Source organism: Aquarana catesbeiana, linkage group LG07, assembly GCF_042186555.1.
Source record: "Aquarana catesbeiana isolate 2022-GZ linkage group LG07, ASM4218655v1, whole genome shotgun sequence".
Classification (NCBI taxonomy): Eukaryota; Metazoa; Chordata; class Amphibia; order Anura; family Ranidae; genus Aquarana; species Aquarana catesbeiana.
The window spans coordinates 283,047,535-283,063,230 of NC_133330.1; the positions used below are offsets into that span (position 1 = coordinate 283,047,535).

Below are 15,696 nucleotides of genomic sequence, written 5' to 3' on the forward strand. Positions count from 1 at the left end.
CTGTCCCCCTCTCTCTCTGCCTGTCCCCCTCCCACCTCTTTCTCTCTCCCTGTCCTCTCTCTCCCTGTCCCCCCCTCTCTCCCTGTCCCCCTCTCTCTGCCTGTCCCCCTCTCTCTCTCTCCATGTCCCCCCTCTCTCTCTCCCTCCGTACCCCTCTCCCTCTGCCTGTCCCCCTCCCCCTCTCTCTCTCTCTCTGCCCCCTCCACTTTCTCTCTCTCTCTTTTTCTCCCCCTCTCTCTCTCTCTCATTGTGTCCCCCCCTCTCTCTGTCCCTGTGTCCCCCCCTCTCTCTCCCTGTCCCCCCTCTCCCTCTCTCTTTCTCTTTCTCTCTGCTCCCTCTCTCCCTGCCCTCTCTCTGGCAGCAGACGACGTGGCATGTGACACACTGCATGTGGTGGCAAGCGACGGTGGCAAGTGATATGCAGCATCTGGTGGCAGGCGATGGTGGAAAGTGACATGCTGCATCTGGTGGCAGGTGGCGGTGGCAAATGACATGCTTCATCTGGTAACAAGCAATGGTTCCCACTGATTCTGCATTCTGGTGAGTTGAACTATTTCATTATGTATTACAATGTAGTAATAGAAATAATGTGATTTGATCATCCTGACACCATATTAAGCATAGTGTCAGGATGTTTTCATTGCCAGCACCAGCCATTCACCTGACAAATCACCCCCACTGCTGAATTCCCCGTCAACCCTGAGACTACCTTCCCCCCCTGGTCCTTGGCAAAATTGTCCCTGAATGTGCAGTCTGGAAATGTGGTCACCCTACCAAGGTGTCAATTTTTCCCCGGTTGCTCTGATGGCCCATACAAAGGCTGCACCACTTCCCTCAGATCCATCCCAAACTCAATATGTATCCATATTGCGCAACTGCGTATAGTTTTATATACTGTTTTTGTGCATGTTTGCAAAATTAAAGTGGGCCGCTCTGGGTGAAGTCCAGGGCCAAATTTTTGTCCCAGTCCAGCCCTGCTCTGTCCTGGGACCAATTCTTTATGACTTTCCTGAATAATTTGATTTGACCATGGTAGGGGTAATATATATGCATAATATTATAGCACCACTGATAACTTAACATGGGTTACAGATACATGAAATACAAAATAATCAACAAGACTGTACACCAATATAACAAAATAATAGCACAATTATGTACCGACAAATATGCAGAAACGTTTAGTATGCACAATTTTACTATTTCTGTAATAGCTTTTGTATATCCTTACCTCCCCTGTGCATCAGGATCAAAGCAAGTGTTGCTAGTATTGCCAGGTCCTTTGGTTAAACAACAGTCTCCATCATCATAATCATCTCTTGCGGTGTTGCATTCAAGGTGACATATTCCATCACCTTTCTTTCTGGAACTGCAAGGTCTGAAGAACTCACAATCACCACCATCAAAGCCAGTAAGTAGGTGCTTACATTCAGGATCACATTGATCATTGCCGACTTTCCCTGGCTCACAACCAGGAAGCACTACTCTATTCCGTAGGCTAGAGTTATGGATCTCCACTATATTTAGCTGCCAGTGAATACCGTGTGGGCTATAAGCATCTGATAAAGCCTCATGTTGTCTCTGTATTTTTTCAGCATTAATCAAAGGCCTGGAACCATCATTTTCACACAGATTGACCACCCGGTAATGGATCTCCTTTTCCCATTTTACCTCAGGCCTGCTATATCCAGCAGACACATCTGGCAAATCACATAACGTTTTCCCACAAGGAGGGAGTGAGATGGAGGAGATTATGCCCTTCACTGGCACAAGCCCTGGTACAACTTCTGGATAAACCCCATCTCTGTATATATTCCATATATTCCTGGACAATAATGAGAAGCTCTGTGCTCCTAGTGAGGTCTGATACATTCTTCTCATGGATTCAGATCTCAGCTGTTTCTGAGTCCTAACCTCGTTCCACAGATGGAGGGAGAAGAGATGGCCTCGATAGTGGTTACAGGTCTCTGAGTTGTCTCCACCAACCAAGAGGGATCTGCATAAGGATATATAAGCACTATGAAGGGGACCCCGTTGATCTTTTGCTCTTGCAACTTGTACTCCATCCACATACAGTAACATTTGTTGCCCATCATAGCTAGCAGCAAGATGAGTCCAAGTTCCAGCGTTGTAGCTTTGTGGAGACAGCAAGGTAGTAGCACTTGGAGAACGGTCAGTTCGGAGTGAGAAGTAGAAACGTGCATCTTTTTTTGACCCGGACACAGCAGGACGTATACCAATAGACCAACCACGGTCACTCACCACATGAGAGCAATTATCAAACATGCCTGGTAGAAGACACAAAGGGGGATAGCTGATAAGGACTTGGCATATCTAGGAACAAGGGTTAAATTCTGTTATCAAAGCACATTGTGAAAAAAAAAAAAAACTTTCACCTCTAGCCATCTGAAAACCAGTCAGAGATGGCTGAGTAATAAAGCCAATTTGACTTTTATCCCAATGACTTCAGGAAAAAATATCTCTTCACAGTGAATTGCAATTATCATGCACTTCCAGGTAGTCTCCTGGATTCATGCTATCGTTAGTTTCTCAAGGACCTAATCAACACATTCTAAAAACTACATTTCCCGACTGAAAATTAAATTTAAAAAAAACTACAGAAATCTGATGATTTTATAAACATTTTCTTAGCATGTCAAAGCAGCATGACAATTGACAATTTTTTTAAAAGCACACCTTTTCCTCCACTCCCACACTTCCACTATTCGCCAGTTAAGGCTCATGTGCACATTATCACAATTTCATGTTATATAAGTCACTGACGTTCACAAATTAAGGGGAAAGAAGACAGCATGAAGATCTCAAAAGCAGTCATAGGAAAATGTGTAAAGAAAAAAAATATATTGTTACTCATGACAGTAATTTTAAAGATAGATACAACATGTAGAGAAAGAAAGAAAGAAAGAAAGAAAGAAAGAAAGAAAGAAAGAAAGAAAGAAAGAAAGAAAGAAAGAAAGAAAGAAAGAAAGAAAGAAAGAAAGAAAGAAAGAAAGGAAGGAAGAAAGAAAGGAAGGTAGATAGATAGATAGAAAGATAGAAAGAAAGAAGGATAGAAAGAAAGAAGGATAGATAGAAAGAAGGATAGATAGAAAGATAGAAAGATAGATAGATAGATAGATAGATAGATAGATAGATAGATAGATAGATAGATAGATAGATAGACAGACAGACAGACAGACAGACAGACAGACAGACAGACAGACAGACAGACAGACAGACAGACAGACAGACAGTATTTCTTGATTTGTTTGTGCAGTTCTACAACTAAGCAATAATAAATACAAATTTAGGTCAGGGTTACACTGGATCAAGAGTACCTATAGTGGTTTCCATATGAATAGAGCCTGCAAAAAGGACTTTTGGGCTTTATTCGCCAATACATTGTAACAATATTACTACAAATTATTTTGGCTAGTGCTTACAATGAAAATCAAATTTAATTTAACTTTGATATGCACATAAAAGCAGTTCTTGAAAACTTGAAAACCAAATGAAAATTTTTCCTATTTAACCTTTGTATTACCTATTTGTTATCCTTAATTAGTTCTTATTAAACCTTTCTCCACTTCATCCATTACCTATTTTTCTTTTTGCCTTTTGTATATAATCGCTTTTCGCTTTTATTCATTTTCTCTTAGTTAAATCAGTCTTGAAAAAACACAAAATTATTACACAAATTGTAAATAAATGTGTAAAGGTTTATTGCAGAAACATTAAGCATTTATAACTCAACTTACCGTAGTTAGGCACTAAAAGGTGGTGTACATGGTGAGCTAGACAGCAGCTGTCTATTATATGCCTTGCAATGACATGAGCACTGAATGTGTGGACATACAGGCGTGATTTTTCTGCACCCAGGCAACTTTACTATGTGACACTTCTCTACATGCAAATGATCAACTCAGACCACCATTAATTATCTGTGAAGGAAAGTGAATTGCAAACACCAATGTTTCTTGCTTTCTTGTAGAAAAAAAAAAATGATTAGAGAAGTTTTTCAAAAACATTGAGGGCATAGTTTGCCTTTTTGCCTAGACTACTAGCAATCTGTGGTTTGTTGAAAGGTTTAGGGAAACATTGGTGCAGTTTCCCCTTAATTTTCATCTAAACCTATCTTAGGCTCCTCACAATGGCACCAATGATGGTGTTTTATTCCTTCCCCTAATGCCAAAGATGCACTGTTTACTCCCACTGATGTCAGGACAATTTTTACTCCCAATGGCCACACTTCAGCCCCCCTAAAGACTGAAGGACAGTAAACTGGCCTTTTGTGTATAAAGTTTGGAGACTCCTGCTATATCCAAATTAAAGGGAAACAAAAGTTTTTCCTTTAGTTCTACTTTAAAGGGATAGTTCACCTTTACCACAAAACTGCCTATGCAGATAAGGAGCATCTATAGATAAATACAAACTGTGCAGCTCCGACTAAAGTTGACTAAAGCATTTGCTATAAGTGTAGGTCATTTACATACCTTATGAAGCCTGACTGGAATACTCCCAGGATGATGCTAAGTGAGGCCTAGTCATCACTGCTCACCTCCTCCATCACAGGAGTCAGCTCTCCAAAGCTGAGCTCAGAGCTACTGTATCAGGGGAGAGAAAGAGCATATGAGGGGGTTTGAATAAGAGAAAGAGCTCACTCCTGTGATGGTGGAGGTGAGCAGTGACGACTAGGCCTCACTTAGAAACATCCTGGGAGTATTCCAGTCAGGCATCATAAGGTATGTAAATGGCCTACACCTATAGCAAGGGTATTATTCATCGTTAGTCAGAACTGCACAGTTTGTTTTAATCTACAAATATCCCTTAGCTGCATAGGCAGTTTTTTTTGTGAAGGCAAACTACCCTTTTAACCACTAGCTGCCCAAGCCAATTCTGACACTTCGCTCATAAATGTAAAAGGTCAGCATCTTTTTACTGGATAATAACTTAGAACCCCAAACATTATACAGTATATTTTCTGAAAGCGAAGGCATGGCATGTTGGTAGTTGAAATTTTTTATGTCACACAATATTCGTGCAGCGTTTTTTTTGGGGAAAAAAAAATTCACTTTAACCACTTGCCATCCGCGCTATAGCCGAATGACGCCCACAGCGCAGACCTGAATTTCCGGGAGGCCGTCATATGTGCCTGTGCTCGCTGTGATCACCGAGTCACTGAGACTCCGGTGATCACAGACTCGAGTAAGGGGCCGGTCCTAATGACAGTTGATCACATAATGTAAACAAAAGCTTGGTAATCGTTTTTTTTTTCTCCTCACGCTGACAGCATGAGGAGAAAAAAAAGCCGATCACAGGCTTATCTGCAAGGGACATTGGTCCCAAAGAGGAAGAGGCAATTATGCCTCATCTGTGCCCACCAGTACCCCCTGCCAGTGCCACCTGCCATTATCACCTGCCAGTGCCCACAGTGCCACCTATCAATGCCCATGAGTGCCACCTATCAATGCCCACAAGTGCCACCTAACAATGCCCACCAGTGGTGCCAATCAGTGCCACCTAACAGTGCTGCCTATCAGTGTAACCGATCAGTGCCCATCAGTGCCGCCTCATCACCAGTTTGCAAAATTTTATAATAAAGTATTAAAAAAAAAATTTTTTAACAAAATATAAAAACGGCAGAGGTGATCAAATACCACCAAAAGAAAGCTCTATTTGTGGGAAAAAAATTATAAAAATTTAATTTGGGTACATCGTTGTATGACCGCGCAATTGTCATTCAAATCAATGCTGAAAGCTGAAGGTTGATCTGGACAGGAGGGGGGTTTAAGTGCCCAGTAAGCAAGTGGTTAATGAATTTTAGTGCACACGAACACAATATAATACCCACCTTTTGTAAAAAATGTAAAAAAATTATGTTACACTGAGTAAATAGATACCTAATGTGTCACACTTTAAAATTGTGTACACCCGTGGAATGGCAACAAACTACGGTATGTAAAAATCTCCATAGGCAACACTTTAAAAGCCTTTACAGGTTATGATCATAGAGTTTGGTAGGAGGTTGTTGGGTGCTAGAATTATTGCTCTCGCTATGACATTCACAGTGCTACTTTGCATGAGTAGAATGATCACCATTTGCATTTGCCTTTGAGCATGAGCGCTGTGACGCTTTTTATTTTATTTTTTTATTACTATTTATTTTATTTTTTATTTTTTTACACTTTCTCTTTATTTTTACCAACTTTATTATCACAAGGGATGAACAACATTGTGATAGCATGGGCCATGACAGGCCCTCTCTATGGCGAGATCTGGGGTCGATTAGATCCCAGATCGCTCCTCTGGCCTCAAACGCATCTGATCAAATCGAGATCGGTTTGATCAGATGCTTGTACAGGCCAGTTACATAGTAGGTGAGGTTGAAAAAAGACACAAGTCCATCAAGTCCAACCTATGTGTGTGATTATATGTCAGTATTACATTGTATATCCCTGTATGTTGTGGTCATTCAGGTGCTTATCTAGTAGTTTTTTTAAACTATCCCCCTGCTGAAAACACCACCTGTGGAAGAGAATTCCACATCCTTGCCGCTATTACAGTAAAGAACCCTCTTAACTAAGAATCCTCATAACTAATATCCTCCAGACCCTTTATCAGCTTTGTTGCCCTTCTTTGTACTCGCTCCATTTCCAGTACATCCTTCCTGAGGACTGGTGCCCAGAACTGGACAGCATACTCCAAGTGAGGCCTGGACCAAAGTCTTGTAGAGTGTGAGAATTATCTCTTTATCTCTTAGGGAGAGTTAATCCCCTTTTTATTGCATGCCAATATTCTGTTTGCTTTGTTAGCAGCAGCTTGGCATTGCATGCCATTGCTGAGCCCATCATCTACTAGGACCCCCAGGTCCTTTTCCATCCTAGATTCCCCCTGTGGTTCACCCCCTAGTGAGTAGATTGCATTCATATTTTTGACACCTAAATGCATTATTTTAAATTTTTCTACATTAAACTTCATTTGCCATGTAGTTGCCTACCCCATTACTTTGTTCAGATCTTCTTGCAAGGTTTCCATATCCTGTAACCAGTAATGGCTTACAAACAATAAACCGATAACGGAAGTGACAAAATGCTCATTTCTTTCTGTTTCATGGACCATACAGATGATCAGGGAACTTTAGTTCCTCCCTCACCTCTATGGTCTGCTGGCAAAACCACCTGTTTCAGTCCTGGGCTCCCGGGTGGAACAGGAGAGCCAAAGAGGGAGGCAGAGACCGCCTTCCTCCACATGTAAAAGTAATCCACTGGCTCTATAGCTGCTGGATCATTTTTATATTATTCAGCATCTGCTGAAATTAAAAGGTACCAGGGTCATGACTGTAGTTGCAGCAATCACCCCAGTACAGCCACTGAAACCCGAAGAGGTGCGGGTACATCCTAAGGGTGGACAGTGGTTAAGAATTGTTTATTTATTACAGGTATTTATATAGTGCTGAAGTACAAGAAATTGTGTATTCTTCCTATTGTAATACATTTATTTAACCAATAAACTGCTCTGACCACCTGTGTAAGAAATGCCATCGCAGGTCAGTGGGAAGAATGCAGCATTCCTCCAGAGCTGCTTTGCCTGTATATCCCAGGCTCTGCTGATCCCGCATGACTTCCATGCAGTCACCACTTTTGCAATGATTTCCCTCCTCCCAGACCTCATTGCCCCTTACTAACCCTCTGCAGCCTAAACCCGCCTCACCCTCTCCCCAGGCTTTCTAATTGCCCCATCAGCCAGGGGTGGGGTTAGACTCTAATGCAGCCAATTAATCAGTGACTGAGGGAGGAGAGATCCTGCACCGTGCCTAGACTCTGCGGCTCCCGCCCCCAAAGAGACATCTAGCCAGGGCTACACAGGTGTATCGTACTTAGTACAGTCTAAGCTGATTGTGCTGGGGATAACCTTTACTATAGCAGACAGCTGGGATTCTGATTGGCTAAGTGCGCAGATTCTAGCCAGTAGTAAAGCTCAGTGCCTCAGGATTAGGCTGCACTTCCAGGACAGGTTAGTTAGCCGAATCCTAAGCTTCCCGCTTTACATGAAACATGTGGTGAGAAGCCCGCCTCTGCCTTGAGGAGAAGAAACACAGTGCCGCCTAGAATCACCTCTGCTGCATGACAGCCGAGGCCACGCCAGCTTCTCTCTATTCTATTGGATGTTTGAGGGGGCATGTCTTTGTGCAGTGAGCGGGAAACCTGTGTTTCCAGACTGTGTGAGGTAGGTGGGGGTGGAGAGTGTGTGAGGTAAGTGTCACTGAGCTGAGTTGTCCTATCTAGCTGACTTCCTGACAGAGAGGGAACCCTGGGCCTTGCTTGTCTGTAATTGGCTGCTGGGAGAGTTTCCTGAAAGTTCTCTCATTTTATACAAATGTTTCCTGCCCTGGCCCCTGACTACAACTGTAATGGCTGCCATCCTGGTGGATGCCTCTTCTCTTTAAGGCCTCATACACATAAGACAACATAAATGTTTTTTTTCTGCCTCTAAACTCCTTTCTATGTTAGCCTATGTGTCCATGCACATATACAAAGCGGGAGCATTTAGAAGCAGTAAAAAGAACCCAGAGCCAAGGCGCAAGCCTGTTTGCAGTGCGGCACACTAATATGCGGCCGCTCAGCGACAAGACCAATCTTTGTGTACTGTCGCCGTGAAGGGGTTCATATACACTCATTGGTATCGTTTGCTTACCAAAGACATGTAGCAGAATACATTTTGGCATAAATTTATGAATAAATTTGATTTTATTGGATATGTTTTATATCGTTTGCTTACCAAAGACATGTAGCAGAATACATTTTGGCATAAATTTATGAATGAATTTGATTTTATTGGATATGTTTTATAAGAGAAAGCAGAAAATATTGTTGTTTTTTTTTTTTTTCAATTTACAGTCTTTTTTCGTATATATATCTATTTATATCTATATATATATCTATATATATATATAGATATATATAGATAGCAAAAATTTTTAAAAATACAGAGGTGACTAAATATCACCAAAATAAAGCTCTATTTGTATGGAAAAAAATTGGCAAATGGCCTGGTCATAAAGGGGGTAAAACATTCCGGAGGTTAAGCGGTTAATAAAAATGCGCATTCTATCGAGTTCTGTAGTATCACGTCTAAAAAGCAGCATGCCTAATACGCACCGCACAGATATGAACTGGTCCTGACTATAATTCTTGAAAATGTTTCCTTCCCCCCTCATCCTACTTATCCTGTATAAAAAAGATGTTTGTACATGGTCTGGTCAGGTCACATGATCCCATAGATCTGGCTCCTCTGTGTCAGCGAGTGGTGGCTGCAGGGGAGAGGAGGCAGTGTTAAAAATGGCTGGGCCATGGGCTCCTATGGGTGGTGTAATGACTGAGAGAATTCACAGCTGTTGTTGAGCGCTCTGTTACACAGAGCTGCAGGATCATGTGACTGGAACGACTTGAAACTAGGTAAGCACACAGATCTTTTTTGGGGAAGGAGGAGGGGGAGAGAACACTTTTAAGGATAGTTTGATCTCGTTCACTATAGCAGCTGAGGGGCAGTAAAATGGCATAGTGGAGCCACACTTTTATTGCCCAGCCCCCTCCTCCAACCACTCCCCCTTTAGATTCAGAGGCAGCAGCCGGGGGGGGGGGGGGGTTCACATGCTATGGCAGAAATTATACTCCCTGTCACTTTGCATGGGCATGACCCATTAGTATTGTGGTGCACTAATGCAAGGTTCAAGAGGTTTAAGCAGAAGTTGTATCACTTCCTCAACGCCTGTGAATTCGGACCTGAAACAGACCAAAAGACGCACAGGACCCCTGTGCAAATTCGCACTGGAGCTACAGCGGAGATATGTGAACCAGAGCCGGTCTAAATCCCTTACCATGTGAATTGGATGGGGGGAACCCCCATCCAATTCGCAATAGTGTGAACCCAGCCACGGCTGCAGCGGTGGTTTGCCGGCGGTTCAGCAGTGCTGCCCATTTATTTCAATGGGCAGGAACGGTGAAGGAGCAGTGTATACACCACTCCTTCACAGCTCCAAAGATGCTGCTTGCAGGAGTTTTTTAATGTCCTGCCAGCGCATCGCCTCAGTGTGAAAGCCTTTCGGCTTTTACACTGAGACTACAGGGGAGCCGTTTTTCAAGTGCTTTACAGGCGCTATTTTTAGGCCAAACACGCCTGAAAAACGCCTCCAGTGTGAAAGGGGTCTAAAACAAGCGTTTAGGTTAACAATAAGCGCACAGTTTATTCTATGATTTCTCGTATGTGTAATCTGGTTCTAACAAAGTTATTTACAGATGAACTAAAGGAGGGGGAGGAATGAGTCTTTTAGGGTGCTAACTAAGGGGGTACTGAGAAAAGTTCAATAGAAACACTTTTTTTTTTAACCACTTCCAGTCTGGGCTAAATCGGACATTCCTTACATGTAAAAAACAAAACTTTTTTTACTAATACATTATTTATATATTTTTAAGCAGAGACCCTAGATAATACAATGGTGGGTGTTGCATATTTGCGTAGCAGTTTTTCAAACACAAATTTTGTGGAAAAAATACACTTTAATGAATTTTAATGCAGAAAAACACAATATAATACCAATATAATATAATAAAAGATGATGTTACATTGAGTAAATATATACTAAACATGTCACACTTGGCGCGTGGCCTGGAGCTATATGGCAAAGGGTGTGCAGAGTGAGAGCTCCGTCTGAGAAACTATCCTGCACACTTATCCTCCGGGGAATTCCTCCTATAAACACGCCGACCGGCTGCCCACGGTGTCTACCTGCATTCCCGCCTTCATGTCACCGCCGAAACAGACATCCGAAGCCATAGCCAAGCTGGACAAATATCGCCACAAGGGCCGGGACCATGTGGAGGAAGATGGCCAGTCCAGGCTGCGGAGGAGCAGCTCTCCGGCGACACTGCTAAAATTCTCGAGTCAACCTGTGCTAGACCACCCTCACCTCTAAAATCAAGGAGGTAAAAATTGACATCTCCCTTATCCGCCAAGATATTCAGAAACTGAGGGACAGAACTACCAAAACCGAACACAGGGTGGGCCGCGTGGAGGGAGACATCACACCCCTGCAAGTGACCACGGAGCAGCTCCACCACCAGATCAGCGTCGTCCTGCACAAGCAGGAAGACATGGAGAACAGACTCCGAAGATGCAATCTCCAGTTCGTGGGCCTCCCTGAAAGAACCAAGGGTTCCAACCCTCCCACATACTTGGAAAACCTCCTTATTAAAACCTATGGCAGAGAAGCCTTCTCGACCACGTTCGACAACCTGCTGATTTATGTATTGCATCTTTGCTACTGTGGCTGGCGCAGTTATTGTCTGCAGGGCAGACCCGTGACCTATGTTGTGCCGGCCTCGTCTCCTCGAGTGTCTGCCTCTAGCAATATGGCGCCGCGCTATCCCCTGCCGCTTACGTCATCGGTAAGCGGCAGTGGGCACAGAGGAAGTGACGCGCACCGCCCCTTCCTCCTGCCTGGAACACAAACGCATTGGCGTGCGTTCCAGCACTGACTGTACATCCGGACAGGATCGGCGGGCCGCTCACATACACAGTGCCTACACAGCGATCGGATCGAATTGGACACTAAAGGTATAGTGTCCATCTATATATGTCAGCCTACTAACCATGGTATCCCCTTCCTTGCCAATAGATGCATTTATCCCGTGCCACTCTGCACCTTTCTGTGCCCAACTATTTTCTTTCTCTCATCTATCACTGCATATCATGTACACCCATGGCTAGCCCCTGCTGAGCTTCAACTGTATTACACCACAGTGATACTCATCATTCTCTATACTAAATCTATTAACGAACGAATTTATTCATCAATTCATTCATCAATCAATTAATCAATTATGGTCTATCCACTTGTACAGGTGAGGAGCGTAGGAGGGAGGATTTCCCAGAGAGGGAGGAGCCCTATGTGCCCTGCCCTATCCATTGATTGTGCCTTTTTGGCATTCACTATATATACAGGGCCTACTGAAGGAGGGTTCACTGCTGAGCTCTGATGAAGAAGGGACGAGCCCTTCGAAACGCGTTAGCGGGCAGTGCTATATATTCCTCTAAATACCTTTGGAAGGCTTCGTTCATCATTTTAACCACTTGCTGTCAGTTGATGTCCAAGGTTTACGGCACATGATTTTACTACTGCTTGTGAGTAATTTCCTTTATCATTTTACTCAATAAATGTTTTACAAAAGATAATGCACATGGCTGGTGCGCCCTTTTCTCTTTTTATTTCTTTGTCTGCTAGGATTCCCCATCCTTGAGGGCAGCAAGGCCTGTGTCTCCCTTACATCTATTTGGTCGACCACTTGTGCGCAGGAGTCATTTTCTGTTTTTGCATCGACCACGTTCGTGGTTGAGCGCGCTCACCGCCTGGCTGCCCGTCCCCTGCCGGCTGGCGCACCTCCGCGAACCTCCATCACAAAACTGTTGAACTTCGGGGACCGGGACACTATTTTGCACCTCACCCGGGAAGTAATGTCACCGTGGCAGTTTTCCCGGACTTCTCTGCCGAGGTGCAGAAGAAAAGGGCACAATTCACAGAGGCCAAGCGCCAGCTCCGCATTCATCACCTCACCTATGCGATACTGTTTCCAGGGAGACTCTGTGTGGTCTGAGACGGGAAGGCCCAATTCTTTGAAGACCCCACTGCTGTCCTGACATGGCTGGAAAACCGCGAGGCAGCAGGCCCTGCTCACCGTTGAACCTCCACGCACAAGTTCCCTTTCTCCGCTGCTGCTCGGGACCCCCTGGCTGTGGTCTAGCTGTTCCGGTTCTGGATCGCTTACCTCTTCATGACCCGTGAGTCTATTATTGCCCGATGCTTTTCTTCCCCCCCCTTCTTGTATCCCTATTGATCCCCTGTGGACAGCTTGGTTCTCACACACAGCCCTCATGCCAGTAACAACACACTGAGCAACCCCTTTTTCCCCCTTCCATTTCCTGCTTCTTGCCCTCAGACACTCCACCTGCACTCACTTGGACTAGTTGCACACTATTCACCCCACACAGTTGTGTGCTCTGCAGTTTTCTTTTTCGTCGCCCCAACAACCCACCATGGTCGCACTTGGACTCTTGGACTTGTGCACCCCCCTTTGTTCTTTTGATCTGGCGGACAATAACATTTTTCCGAGTTTTGTCTCCCTGGCCAGCTGCCACCCACACGGCCGTGGAGGGTGGCTGTTTTTTTATTATGCCGTGCTGGTCTAGAGCCGGCAAAGTTCATAAGTTATATTTGATATGTCACTTGCATTTGACGTACCTCGTGCTTCAATTTCACTGTACTCATTTTACACCATGTCCGAGAGTGGCACCCTGTGCAACCAGTTATATCAATTATCTGGTCCTTGATGCCTGCTTGCACAGATCTGCTGCACTCCCATGTGTAATGTCTCTTATCAATCACTGTACACGGCTTTATATTGTATACAATATGTCTGACTCCCCTGCTGGGTGCTGTTCCCCGTGGATCTGACTGCATGACAAAATTCCCCAGGACACACCATGGCCTCACTTAAGTTAGTTACCTGGAATGTGCACAGGCTCTGTGCTAAACCCAAGCGTGTGGCTGTTCTCTCCCACCTTAAATCTATATGTGCAGACGTGTCTGTCCTGGTTGAAACCCACATTACGGGCCAAACTCAAATGTCACTCAAAAAACCCTAGGTGGGCTGGCTCTATCATGCTCCCCACACTTCCAACTCCCGCGGGATAGCTATTCTAATTGCCAAAACAGTGCAATTCCAACTCCACAATCTGCAGTCGGATCCTCAGGGCTGGTTCCTATTCCTCCATGCTGACATTGGTGGCCTAGAGGTGCTCCTCATGGCCTTTTATATTCCACCACCATTCCAGTTCAATGCCCTACAGGAGGGATTTGCCAAACACCCCACAGTACCTGTACTCTGGTTAGGTGACTTTAATATGATGATCAACCCCAGCCTAGACAGACTCAGTACTGCTGCCTAGAGGTCACCACCTCCCCCCCCCGCTACCACAAGATTTGGCAGGTTCATTTCAGAGTTCGCCATGACAGACACATGGAGACATAAACACCCAACCAAGATAGCTTACTCCTGCTTCACCCCCTCACAGCCAGCCATGTCCCATATTGATCTGATATCTCCCCCACCCTGCTGCCTGACCTCATGGATGTGGGGTTTGGCACCAGAGTGCTCTCAGGTCATTCCCCGTATTGGGTGACAATGCGCCTTCCCGTGGGCCTCCCCCTCCCGCATGTGGCAGTTGAACCCATTCTGGTTCACCATCCCGCCGGACTTGGATGCCGTCCAAAGGGAATGGACACACTTTTTCCACACCAACCTGGGCTCGCCGCAAGCCGGGTCAGTGTGGGAGGCTTTCCAACTCTATGCACGTTTGGTTCTGTCTACACGCGTAAACAGGCACAAAGCCACATCCAATCCAAGCTCTCACTACAACAGTCTGAAGAGCGGTTGAGCTCCCTCGAACAGGTGTTTCTCACTGACTGCTCGGCAGCCAACGCTTCCCTTGTCCGATTGCAATCTAGACTTACTTATCAATTACACTTTGAAAAGGTGAAGCAAGGTATCTTTTTTAGTAAACAACGCATTTTTGAACATGGTGAACGTGCGGGTAAACTGCTCGCCTATATGGCCCATCTCGACCACAGACCCCCAGTAGTGGTCCAGCTCCAGTCAGCCTCCGGGGCCGTGATCTCGGACCCTAACTTGGTGGCAGAGGCGTTCAGGCGGTTCTACTCCGACCTATATACATCCACAGCACAACACACACAAACTGAATTATCCCAGTTCCTCCAGGACATCAACTTCCCCATCCTTACCCACTCCCAAAAGTCACAGCTAGAGGCGCCTATCATCTCAGATTGCATTATCGAGGCGTTGGCACACCTCCCACCCTATAAGGCACCTGGTTCTGAAAGCCTTCCCCTAGAATTGTATACACAGTTCCAAGTAGTCCTCATCCCCAAACTGCAAGCTCTATATACCCACATTTTTGACTCCGAGACCCTCCCGTTATTCATGGGAGAAGCTCTCATTGTTCTCATTCCCAAACCTGGCAAGGACCCCCTCTTTCCAGAGTCCTAGCGCCCCATCTCACTCCTATAACTAGATGTAAAAATCCTAGCCTAAATTCTTGCCCTGCTGCTCAACAAAGTAATACTGATTCACCCTGACCAGACCGGGTTCATGCCTAACAAGAACACTGCATTCAATCTTTGCAGACTCCTTATGAATTTGCAAGCCACACATGACAACACTGGATCCAGGGTAGTGATGAGCCTGGACGCCACCAAGGCATTTGATTCTGTGGAATGGAACTACCTCTGGGAATGCCTCCGCAGGTTTGGTTTCGGCCCTAAATTCATCAAATGGCTACAACTTCTCTACCAGGCCCTCACTGCCCGGATCCAAGTCAACGGCAGGATTTCCGAATCTTTTGCACTATCCAGAGGCACTTGCCAAGGGTGCCCCATATCTCCATTGCTGTATGCCCTGGCCGTGGAGCCACTGGCTATTGCCATCAGAGCCCATCCCCATATCAAAGGTCTGCGCATGGGCCAGATGACTGAGATCCTCAGCCCCTATGCGGACGACATGCTTCTCTACTTGGAAGACTCTGGCCCCTCCTTAGCAGCAGCTTTACAACTGATAAAGCAGTTCG

General features: G+C 45.0%; 1 protein-coding gene across 1 annotated transcript in view; it reads right to left on the reverse strand.

Annotated features, from left to right (window-relative positions):
* PAPPA2 (pappalysin 2) overlaps positions 1-15,696 on the reverse strand; it is a 440,517-nt gene that overhangs the window by 342,565 nt on the left and 82,256 nt on the right. The window contains exon 2 of the mRNA XM_073593407.1: positions 1,232-2,288. Coding sequence (XP_073449508.1) covers positions 1,232-2,288 — 1,057 coding nt within the window. The remainder of the gene's footprint in view (positions 1-1,231; positions 2,289-15,696) is intronic.